The 12,381-nt window shown below is 39.2% G+C and overlaps 1 protein-coding gene across 16 annotated transcripts in view; it reads right to left on the bottom strand.

Moving 5' to 3' along the window:
• DACH1 (dachshund family transcription factor 1) overlaps nucleotides 1–12,381 on the bottom strand; it is a 457,475-nt gene that overhangs the window by 31,604 nt on the left and 413,490 nt on the right. For 7 of the 16 annotated variants that reach the window (XM_005306824.4, XM_005306825.4, XM_005306827.5 and 4 more), the window contains 4 exons: nucleotides 10,759–10,902; nucleotides 10,254–10,322; nucleotides 6,478–6,532; nucleotides 4,520–4,586 (listed from right to left, as the gene is read on the bottom strand). The exons of 2 other annotated variants lie outside the window; for them this stretch is intronic. In XM_005306824.4, coding sequence (XP_005306881.2) covers nucleotides 4,520–4,586; nucleotides 6,478–6,532; nucleotides 10,254–10,322; nucleotides 10,759–10,902 — 335 coding nt within the window. The remainder of the gene's footprint in view (nucleotides 1–4,519; nucleotides 4,587–6,477; nucleotides 6,533–10,253; nucleotides 10,323–10,758; nucleotides 10,903–12,381) is intronic. 7 more of the 16 variants (XM_005306826.4, XM_065581129.1, XM_065581131.1 and 4 more) reach the window with 4 other exon arrangements.

Below are 12,381 nucleotides of genomic sequence, written 5' to 3'. Positions count from 1 at the left end.
GGGAGGGTGGTCCTGGGCTGGAGGAGAGTTCTAGCCTGTGTATCAAAGATCTTCGACTTGTTTATACCATCTGTCAGGGTGAGACACTGCTTGATTCAAATCCTGTTTAGTTTATAGAACTCAGATTGCAAAAAAATATTTTTATTTCTGAGGTAACCAACTTTGATCTCTTTGCTTACTACTTATAATCATTTAAAATCTATTGTTCTGTTTTTTATTTTACCCAAAACAGTGTGTTTTGGTTAAACTGCTTTGGAAATCTCAGTTCAGTTTATAAGGGCTAGTGTGTGTCTTCTCCAAATCGAGGAAGGGGTGGACTGGGTAATGAACTTACATTGGTCAGGCTTCAGACGAGGGCAAGACTGTACAAGTCTGGGAAGTTGGGAGGAATTGGCTATTGTTGGTTAATGAATGGCTGGGAGAGGCATTCATGTAACTCAGTTGGGTTTGTCCTTGCCTGTGGATGTATGTGTAAGTGCAGTACCTGCCAGAGGTTTGTAGCTTGCCAACAGCATTACAGTATGATAGGGAGCCAAGATTGCTGAGACAGAGGACTCAGCAGTCCCACAGTTCAGGTTGCACACCAGGAACTCAGTCACACTCAGACAGCCCCAGCCCCTCTTTACTTAAAGTCCCATACTGGTTGCCTTGAATGAGCAACAAAAACTTCTTGTACTTAACAAGTGGTACTACATAGGGCACAACAGCTTCCAGAGCTGATGAGGAAGTGTCAACTGAATACCAATGCAGAACTTTAAAATGATTTATTTGAGATATATATTTACTGTAACTATAAACTGTTGGTATGAGAAAAGTCAAGAAAGACTTGGAAGAAAGTATAATAAAATAATCAGATTTTTTCTTTCCGTAGGGAGTAATCAATATTACAATGTACATACCATTATTGGCATGTGTGGTACTGTACAGATGAATGACTCTGTCCTCAAGGAACTATGGGAGCAGATGAAATTGCTCTTGGAATTAGAGAGAAGGGAGAAACTGAGTGGAATAGAGACAGTGACTTGAGACACATCAGAGAAGCAGAGAGAGAAGAAAGAAGAAGTGCCACCAGAAGAAATGCAAAAAGAGCATGGGAGGTTAATTTATATAAGGATATCGTAGTCACAGAAGCCCAGGGAGAAGACGGTTTTAATGTAAAAGTAATTCATGGTGTTGAGAGAAGTAGAGGATCCAAACATTTTAAAGACAAAGCCCTTAGATTGCCAGTAATTTCAATAAAGATGGTGGACACCATAGATGAAATGATGGAAGAAATAGATCAATCAAAGGAGGATTTTAAGGAAAGGCATTTTAGTTAAATGTCCTACTAGAGGAAACTAGTAAGCAACGGGACAAGCAAAGAAGGGGATGCCCCATCATTTGGGACTTTAAAACTAGAATTGACAAATCATTAGAACAATCTTGCATTGTCAGGAGATGAGATCTAGAGTAATATCTGTGATAAATTACCTACAATAATAATCTTTTGTATCTCAGACATAAAATTGTGTATGTACTGTACCTGAGCAGATTATAGAGATTTAAATTAAGATGTACACATTTTAGGAAGAAAAGACTGGAACTATAGATTGAACATTTGAGATTAGTGATCAGGTAGTGCTTTGAGGTGGTTCACTAATCTGAACAAAATATTAAAATAATTCAGATCAAATAATGCACATATTTGCAGTCCATATCTAATAGGTATTTCTTGTTATAAGAAACTAGTGATGTGGTGGAAACTTTGTGAATAATAAAAAACAAACACTAACACATAGAAATCTCAGTAACTTTTTGTTCTTTCAATGTAAGCTGATTTTTAAAACTGACCTAGACAATGCACTAGAGCAGGGATCGGCAACCTTTGGCATGCGGCTCACCAGGGTAAGAACCCTGGCGGGCCGGGCCGGGCCGGTTTGTTTACCAGCCACGTCCATAGGTTCGGCAGATCACGGCTCCCACTTATTTACCTTCTTTGTAAAACACTTTGAGACCTTCTGATACAAATTGCTATGTAAGAGGTAGATATTATTTTTTTCTGTTAATAAATAAGGCACAGAGCCACACACTGAATAATGAGTATAAAGCAAAATACTGAATAGCTGCTCATTAAGTGAGAACTGTCCATCCTGTGCACTGCATGAGGTCAAGTTTCTGTGGAAATAATAGTACGTGATCAGTCAATTAAAGGCTATATCAAAATGCTTTGCACAAGGGGACTGAATTAAGGTTGTATGGACATCCTTAATTCTGGCATTACCTAACTTTGAGTGCTTGACTTTGTGACCTTAAATATAGTCTTTGAACGTGGTTTATATTTGGCATAATAAATGCCGTAAAGCATTGAGAAAAGCCTGCTCAACATTTTTACATCAGAAATACAATCATGTGCATGTGGTACATATAACAATGACAGGTTTTTTTAAATACGCAGGTATCTCAGAAGTGTACTTTTCAAACATAAGACAAGTATCTTGCAAAAGAATCAAACATAAATGCTCATTTACTGAGATTATTACACTCATTTTCGTTGTTTAATAATAGATTAAAAGAGATTCAGATGAGTTCAGAAAACAATTCAGGTTATGTTTTCAGTCAAGAGACTAAGGACTTATCTAAATGATTCCCATTAATGTTAGTGGCAGCTGCTTGCAGAGCCTGTGCCCTAAATATCTGCCCAATATTTAAACAGCAAAGTGCACGTGTTAAGTACCTGGGATACGCACAGTTAAATCACCAACATATTAGTTCTGTCAGATGATTCGTATGGAAATACTGCATGGACACTGCTCTGCATGGGCTTTGCACTGTATGGGCACTCACAAAGGGGCCGGACATGGTCCTATGAGTCTCTCATACTGGTGGTGTTACTCAAAACCCCAGTGGGCCCAGAGCTGACTGAGAAACACATGACACATCTGAACAAAGGGTGCAGCAGGAGCAATAACCTCTCGGTGCTCTGAACAGTATTGTGCCAACCTAAGAGTAGATTGACCATGTACATTGCTCCAATATTTCCTGCTGGGCCCATCCACCTCATGCCAGCTGTGGCTTAAAACCACACTGCGTGTTACTTAAAAATATCAATCTGCTCCTAGCAAAGCTCAGCACTCAGCTCATAACAACAGGGAGGTGGTAGGAGGTACTGCCTTCCCAACTTCTCCCTCACTGCCTGCCCCATAGCCCTGAGAGCACTACTTCCTTGTGTGACTATGGAATGTGCTGAGTTGGAGCTGCTCTCTCTGCTCTGCTGCAACTGCTCAGTATTGCCCCCCACTGGCTACCTGTGGGAGGAAGACTCAGCTAGTTTCCCAGACAGGCAATGAGAACCCCACTGTGGGTTCACGGGGAGGGGGACAGATGCTCTAGTGAGCCCAGATCTGGATGGGAACTCCGTGCACAGGATAGCTTCCCTTCTTACACAGGGTCAGAGAGTAGTTGGGAACCATTTCTAGCATCCCTTCACCCATGGTCAGAAAATCAGCCTGCAGATATGTTAGAGAACCTGGATGAAGGGAGAGAGAGGAGACTGGTTTGCTGGAAAGGATTTGGGAAACACAGAATTGCTCTGCTTTAGGGGATGTGGGGAGGAAGAGGTATGCTTGATGGGAGGCAGAAGATCCACTGGAAGGTAGAGAATTGGTCTGCTGGGGGGCGGCAGGTCAGTTTGCTGCAGAACCAGGAGATGGAGCAATGAAGAGACTGGCAGCCAGAAGAGGGACTAGAGCATGCTGTCATCAGAAGCTGGATTAATGGAAGAGAGACTAGACTGAAAGAATAATTGAGGCAGGGAAGCCATGGGGATGAGCAGAGGGCAAAGGAGGGACTCAGGAAATGGAATGGGGTATCTGGAGAGGCCAAGGAAATCATGGGCCTGAGACAATGGGACACCAGGGTAAAGAAGATGGACTGTTGGCAGAGAAGTGATTGAGAAGGCATAGGCTCTTCATTGAGTATCACATCTGCAAATGGAAAGGATGAACTGGGAACAAATGATGAACTGATGGCAATAGAAAATGGGAAAGAAATGAGGAAGGCAAGAGAGAGAAGGGAGCCTCAAGGGCAGGAGGCAAGTGAGGAAAGCTTAAAAAAAGGCAGGAAAGGTTTGGGAGAGAGGACAAATAATGGGAACAGGCTGGGGAATAGGTAACCAGAACATGTGAGACAAAAAGGGGCATGAAGTGAACAGAAGGGGGCGAGAGTTAACAGGGAACAGGTTTAGATAATGTATATTGGAAAGGGTGAGGAAAGAGAACTGGGAAGAGCTATGTGTGAGCTGGCTGGGAGTGGAGAAAAAGGCTGGGGGAAAGAAAGTTGGGAAAGGAGAGATTTATAGGGGTAACAGATGCATTAGAGGGGAAAGAGGCAAGTAGAGAGGGAAAGAAAGTGGAGTAAAGAGAGAGATTTCTGAGGAAGAACAAAAAAATAAGGGAGTCAGTAAATTTCATTGTATTCTTGTTTAACAAAAGGCCTGGTAACAAAACAGTATATAAAAGTTAAACATTTCTCTATATGGTACCTTTTTGTGTGGGATGAGGGGGTCTTGGGAGACCTGGTTGGGAGTTAGGCATAGGCATCTAGTGAACCTACAATATGTATGAAGAAGAGGATAACCTGCTTTATTATTTGTTAAAAATCAAAAACAAGAAAACATATAAAACCAGTGTTGACACCAGTTTTTAAAAAATGTTTAATATGACTGTATGTCATTAGAAAATATATGTGTGTGTGTTTGAGGCTCATAGCTTTCAGTCCTTATTCAAATCTAGACAAAAACTAAAAAGCGAATTAAAAGGAGTGTTAAGTACTATACCTGCTTTTAATTTCTTCTTCCAATTTTTGTGCTTTTACATTTTCCTGTTTTTTAAAATGTTTTTTTCTTTCCTCTGTTGTTATGTAAAAGACCCACACAAACAACAGTGTGAAACTGTCTAAAAGTCCATATAGGGCCAACAGTGAAAAGGATTGTGGACAAATGAACTGATCTCCCCCAGTTAAGGTAATCACAACAATGGCAAGTTTTAAAAAAATCAGGTTTAAATATGATTCTTAAGTTGACAATATCCTTTTATTAGGATGCAATTAACTGTCAACTTATTTTTAGAATAAGCAGAAATGATTTTTTTTATATTTTAACTTATTTTTATTTTTTGCCTAAGTTCTTGGCCTAAACTTTTCTAAAATTGCACTAGATATTTCAAAATTTATATTAGTTTTACCTTGCTTCCCCATAGAATCGCCGTTTTGTTTGCCTAGCTCAGCATATTCAATATTGAAAATTAAAAAAAATAATGATTGTTGATAAATAGGCAATTGTACCATCCATACTACCAAGAGCTGGACTGGGATGGGGTGGGAGGGAAGAGGCAGCAGAGGAAGTAGATTGGGACAAGAAGCCCATGGGGAAGATTGGTACTGGGAAACATTAAGATGGGTGGATACTGGTAATGGCTGAGCAAGGGAGGCTGGGACTTAGAGGTGGGATGGGGTGGAAAATGGGGTCAAAATGGCACAGGAGGGAGACTGGGAGCCAATGCATGGAGGAGATACCCTGACATCAGACTAAGAGCCAGATGGAGGCGGGGGTGCTGAGACTGAGATCAGGAGAGGATCCAGGGCAGGAGAACTGGGAATGGATGGGCCTGGAGACTGGGAAAAGGAGCCCGTGTGTGGGAGGAAAGAGATTGGGATTGGCCGGTGAAGGAGACTGGATATGGATGGGGAAGGAAGACTAGGATGAGGAGCTGGGATAGGGAGAGATAGGACTGGCAAAATGAGCTAGAGGGGACACGGGGAAAAGGGTCAAGTGTGAGGGGAACAGGAAAGGGCTGCAGAGTGTCTTTTAAAGTGTGCAGGGGGGTCAGATGGGTGGTGGTGGGAGTTGGGTCCTGCCCCCAGGGGGTAGGAGGCCCCAAGGGGCCTGCACTCACCCCACAATGGCTCCTGTCCCACAGGGCTAACCCATCCCCCTGTTCAGCACATTGTCTCTCACCACAGAGTGCAGCTGGGGCCCTCCCAATGCAATGCCCCACCCCTGCCCTCTTCCTGTCCTTGTCGCCACCGGAGCACCTGCTCCAAGCTGGGCTGTGGTGGGCCAGGTAGGGCCATGGCCTCAGTGCCCTCCCTAGGCTCTGCAGCCAATGGGAACAGGGCAGAAGTCTCTGTGACCACTAGAGAAAATTCCCCTCCAGAACCTGGAATTGAATCCAGGGGGGGACACAAACCAATAATGTTTAAACAAATAATAATTGATTAATAAAAAAATAAATCAGATGTATTTAAATCAGATTTTTAAATTCAATTAAATATGCATTTAAAAAATGCATTTAAAATTAAATTTGAATATGGCAATCTATGTTAAGACCTAAATTATTCATAATCTTAAAATAATTTAAATTAAATACAAAAATACATATTTGCTGCCATGTTTTAAAGAAAGTCTGATCACTGAACCAATGGTAGTTATTGGCTAAGTACCTGGAACCAGAGTTTGTTGAAATGCTAAGCCAGCTTTTGATAGCAGAACCCTCTTCTGCATGTAAAGAAAGATTTCTTTTTTCATTTCAGTTTATTCTACTAGTTCAGTTCAACTACACCTAGTTCAAAGTTAAAGCCAAGTGGAAGCTGAAAAATCAGGAAAGCTTGTTTTCATCTTCCAATCTACTAGTAAAAACTAGGTTCTAAAATCTTGAAGGACATGATGACTAGAAATAATTAATTCAGTTCACTAACTACAGATAGTTCTTCCTTTGTTTAAGAAATCAGTTAGTTTTAAATTCCAAATATGTTATGATAAACTTTTTACAAAACTTTTTTCCTTATGGTTACAACATATTTAAGCTAGTTTTATTTAATAAACAAATTTTAAATGCTGTTTTAGGGCATTTTAATTTATTTTGAATTTCCATCCAAATAGAGCTTGACACAAACCACAAAAAATAATCATCATCTAGTAAATACGAAATACATCATTTGCCATTTTCTAAAATAACTAAAAATGTGAATATTAAGAATTTGAATAATTGTATGTTAAGCTATATAATTGGTTAAATAAATGTATATAGATATAGTGTATCCTTCTGGTTAACAAAAAGAAGCACCAAGTGTAGTGCAAAGTTCATATGTTCATAGATTCCAGAACACTATATTTAGAGCAAATCAACATGTTTTAATGGTTGTAAACCAACCTTTCTTTATGAATAAAACTAAATGTATAAATGCAAAAAATTACTAAAATCTATTATTTAAATCAAAGTTTCCTGCATGTTAATTTACATTTTCATTAAAACTGGTGATTTAAATCAATCCACCCTGATTGAATCCAAAATTCCTGACTCTCAACATTCCTCTGTGGTCAATAAATATCTGTGAAACCTACTGGCAAAGTGTATATTTCATTCTTCTCTTGTGGTAGGTCCACATAGATGATGACAACCTACTACTACTATCAGCTAGCTCAGGTAGCTTGGATCTGAAGCTTCCAACCCTGCTGATGAACCATGTGAGTGCTAATATAATGCCACATGATGGAATTTCTGTTGTTTCAGTTTGCTTTTTTAAAAGCCTAGGAAATTACACATAACCCTACCTTCTCCCTCCACCATTTAAATTAATGTTAAGGGTGCAAAGTCAAGTACTCAAAAGTTAGGAAATGCCAGAATTAAGTGTATGCATTATAGTACAGTCTTTTATTACATGATCACATACTAGTTTTATCATGGGACTCCTTCATTCAGTGCACAGGATAGACAGTATTCTGGGGAAGAGTCAATGTTCTGTACTAAAGCAGGCTGAGATTTGTAGGACCTCAGCCTCGTTTACTGCAGAAGTTAGAAAGTGATAGGGAATTGTTGAAAGGAAAAGGATGGTCTCCTAATTAAAAAAAATGAATGCCACCCTGGAGAATAGGTTTCTATCCCCGCATCTGCCACGGAGTTCCTATATAATGTTGACAAGGCTTTTAAACTAAACTATTCACAGGTGGCCATTAATTATATGTTCTTCATTTTATGCATGCCCAACTTGATACCTGTGGGCTGAGCGCTCACAGCTACACCTCAAGTGAATGGAAGCTGAGCTCTGAACAGATGAAGTGCTAAGAAAAACTGGAGTACTCAAAAAAATCAGACACCATTGTCTCAAACTGGGCACCCAAATCTAGTGTACGCTTAGGCTACAGCTATACTAGCATTTACAGGGGTGCAGCTGTACCGATACAGCTGTGCTGCTGTAAGCTCTCTAATATAGACTCTCTAAACTGACAGGAGAGAGCTCTCCCATCTGCTTAACTATTTCAGCCTCCGTGAGCGGCAGATGCTATGTTGGCAAGAGAAGCTCTCCCGAGGACATAGCACTGTCCACACCTGTGCTTACATCAGTAATTTATGTCACTCTGAAGGATGATTTATTTACTCCCCTGAGTGACACAAGTTATTCCGACATAGGCGAGTATAGTATAGACCAGGGGTCTGCAACCTTTCAGAAGTGGTGTGCCGAGTCTTCATTTATTCATTCTAATTTAATGTTTCGCGTGCCAGTAATACATTTTAACCTTTTTAGAAGGTCTCTTTCTAGAAGTTTATAACATATAACTAAACTATTGTTGTATGTAAAGTAAATAAGGTTTCAAAATGTTTAGAAGCTTCATTTAAAATTAAATTAAAATGCAGAGCCCCCCACAGACTGGTGGCCAGGACCCGGGCAGTGTGAGTGCCACTGAAAATCAGCTCACGTGCCGCCTTCAGACAGAGCCTAAAACTTTCTGTTCCACAGCTCTCCATCTTTATAATGGGGATAATATAACCCCTTCCTCTCACAGGGGAGTTGTGAGGATAAATCTGTGAAGCACTCAGATACTATATTGATAAGCATGACAGAGAAGCCCCATGAGGAAACGAACAATTCTGTCTCCACAACAGGTTTTGAATAGTGTGCAGTAAATAAGATATGGGGTCACATGTTGCAAAAGGCGGATAACATAAAATATTGATTACCTGCTCTTTGAGTAAGTACTCTCCATTCTGTGCACTGAATGAGGCAAGATTCAATGGAAAATACAGATTTTGATCATGTTAAAGACATAATGCATACACACAACAGGGCCCAATTTAACTTGCACATGCAACTTTCACTGTGGCATTTCCCAACTTTTGAGGGCTTGACATTGCAATCATAACTTTTAACGTGTTTTTGTGTGTAATATGCATATACATTTCTGTAAGGACTTCCTGTCTTGTTTTAAATTTGTTTGAACTTGTTGTATTAAATTAAGCTTTCTTGCCTTTTGAATATATTGCCAATGCCTTCTTTGTGGAAAGTTTGCCACAACCCTTTAGGGGTTAGAAAAAGTGATTAAGAAACAGACAAAAAGATGTCAAATGATACAGTTAAGATGATTGACTTTAAAATGCAAAATAAAGGCAATTGAGAGAGAGAGATTACTGCAGCTAATCATTTTAGGCTTGCCTTTGAAAAATGCACCTTCATTTACAATTGAAAACAAATGCTATTTCTGTTGTTTAGTATTCATGTTGGTAGAGTTAGCTTACTGACTATAGATGACATTATAACATAAATGCTACCTTTGGAATTTGTTCTTTACTAATATCTTGCTGTTTGCAATATATATATTTAGCTCCACAGAGGAAGTAATATGGCTCCCTTTAGTATTCCAAGTATAAATTTACTCAGCAGATTCGTTTTATTAAAATGCAAATAATGGGATATGGAACATTTGGCAAATGAAAAATCCAAGAGGGGAATACACAGTTTTATTTATTGTTAATGTTTGGAGTAGCTTATTGAAACACACTTTGCAGTAACTGCCACTGAATATTAGCTATGAAGTTTTCAGCACACCTTGAATATTACGCATAGGTTAATCCAGGTTTTCATTGGTATGGTTAAAAGGCTCAGAGTGTTTCAAATATACCTTAAGAAACATTATTATCCTAGACGTGACTATACACATTCAAAAAAATGCATTCAGTGTGGCTAAGATTCAATCCAGCATAGTTTCAAATTAATTATTCCTCTTCACTCGCTTTATATAAACAGAATTGACCTGTTAATTTAAAGAAAATCTATCAGCACAGAATGAATTCTCTCTTATAAACAAGCAAGATGAACTTGACCTTGTTTGAACTTGTTTTGATGTGGCCCAGATGGTAGGCTACATGCTTGAATAACAGGCTAAAGTGGAGGAAAAACTCATATAGTAAGATCTAGATTTATAGCCTTTTGCAAATGCCTACCTTGTATTGTCCTTTCAGCATCTGTTCTGCCCCCGCTGCGGTCAGCTTCTATCTCTGGGGTCAGAGAGTCTAGAAGCACAGAAAGGTAAGACTGACACATATTTCATTTGACTCCGATAGCCTTTTTTACAGCCTGTTGCTCCAATGCTGAATTACAATACAATCAACCTTTTTTTTTTAATGTTGAACAATGACTGGAGGCCAGGACAATTTTTTTTAGACTGGGAAGATTAATGAGGAATAGATTTTTAAGCAGGGAGAAAAACAAAGAATTGACTTCTCAAGCTAATAACGTCAAATTGTTCTAGTTTGGGCATTCTCTCCAGTGAAGTAATATTTGCTCACACATACTGCAAAAAAAAAGCATCACAACACCTAGAGAAGCAATTAAATGGAGGAAGACAAAAGGGAGTTTTGGCCTACTGCACCACAAAAATAATTGTGAGAAATATAACAACTTATTTCAGCACATGAATTGAGGAGAAGCAAAAAGCTGAATTCTTACCATTTAGGGCCCTGAGACTGTCTGTTGAAGTTGCCTGTTTCAATGTTTGTTCTGCTTGTTCCCGCCGCTTAGTCTCAAATTCAAGCGCTTCTTGCAATTTCCTCTTTGCCTTTTTTTCTTTCTTTAACCTTTTCTGAATTATTGCTGGGGGGGCGGAAAATCAGTGCGTTCACATTTGGTTCTGAGATTTTGGCTACACGGTTACTACTTATTATGCGTTCCTAAAAATAATATAGCTGGGTCACTATCATCTGTCTCCTCCCTTACCACTGATGCCACACCCCCAATTACTAGCAAGAAAGAGGGTGTGTAACACACTGACCCCAAATTCTGCAAAAAAGCACCCTGATCTTTATTGCATGTCAGCACTGGATCCTGTAGTAAAGTGGAAATTGGGTAACTGATGGAAATGTATGGAAAAAACATTAACAAAATAAAGGGCACTATGAAATTAAACATTAAATTCCCAATCCTGGGAGCCCTCCACACCCAGATATCCCTTCAGCTGGAGATCTGCATGTGATGGGCTTACAGAATTAGGCCTTAAAAGTACCACCCGATCAGCACTTTTACATAGAATTCAATACAAATCCTCATTTTCTAAATGTTTCTAACCAGCTCACATTCACAGGGTTTAAAACCAGTGTGTCACAGAACTCAGGGAGCCTGATTCCAGAACTGAGGTCCCTAGTGTAGCAGTGTAAAGTGCAATGAGTTCTGTTTACCATCCAAGCTACAACAAACCTCTGAAGTTGTGAACAGTTCTGCAACACAATATAGCTTGTGCAGCATCAACTACACAGAACAGTTTTTAGTATATACCACTAATAAATGAGAATAGATTTTATCATCTTATGTTATACAAAACTGAATGAAATACATCTTGAGTAGTTTCATGGTTTTAATATTTTCATTATAAATAGTTTGCAAGTGCCTTTAATAAATGAGAAGCAAACATCCTGGCTGACACACTGTAGATGTGACCATAGCAGACAGAGACAGAATTAGCAAAGTCTTATTGTGTAGTTTCTCATAAAAGAGATATTATCCTAGTTTTACTACCTGATCAAACACTACACCCAGAGGAGTCACTAACTGGACAACATACAGATCAGAAGGAAAGGATACAGTAAACAAGACAAAAAAATAGCATCACTGTATTATATACAGTAGCAGCTCAGTTAACTGATGTTCCCAGAGACACCTGCAATATTTAGATCAGTGGGGATAAAGTAAACATAGGTTTCTGTCACATTAACTCAATCAACAATAGGTAGACATTGGAGGAGTCTGCCTAACACTGAAGATCAGAAAAAATAGGATTCATATAAAGGGATATGAGCTGTACGTGACAGGGAACATATATTTATATTCCATAGCTTTTACTTGTATCATACTAGAGACATTGTCTTGTGGACCTTCTCTGCTCCCACTAATGATTCCACTAATGTCTGTGCAACTTCTTTTTGTAAAGGACAATTGCTTACATGGAAAACTAATAGCAGAAAAGTCTACAGGTGTTTTTAAATGTCTTTAATGCAAAAATGTGTTCTTAAAATGATCTCCCTTGTTCTTCTCTCCTTCTGTTCCTCTTACAGCAGAATGTAAGGCCACTCCTTCTCT

Source organism: Chrysemys picta, chromosome 1 (assembly GCF_011386835.1).
Source record: "Chrysemys picta bellii isolate R12L10 chromosome 1, ASM1138683v2, whole genome shotgun sequence".
In the NCBI taxonomy this organism is placed as follows: domain Eukaryota; kingdom Metazoa; phylum Chordata; order Testudines; family Emydidae; genus Chrysemys; species Chrysemys picta.
Note: the sequence above shows the minus strand (reverse complement) of the source record. Positions and strands in the feature narration are given on the sequence as shown.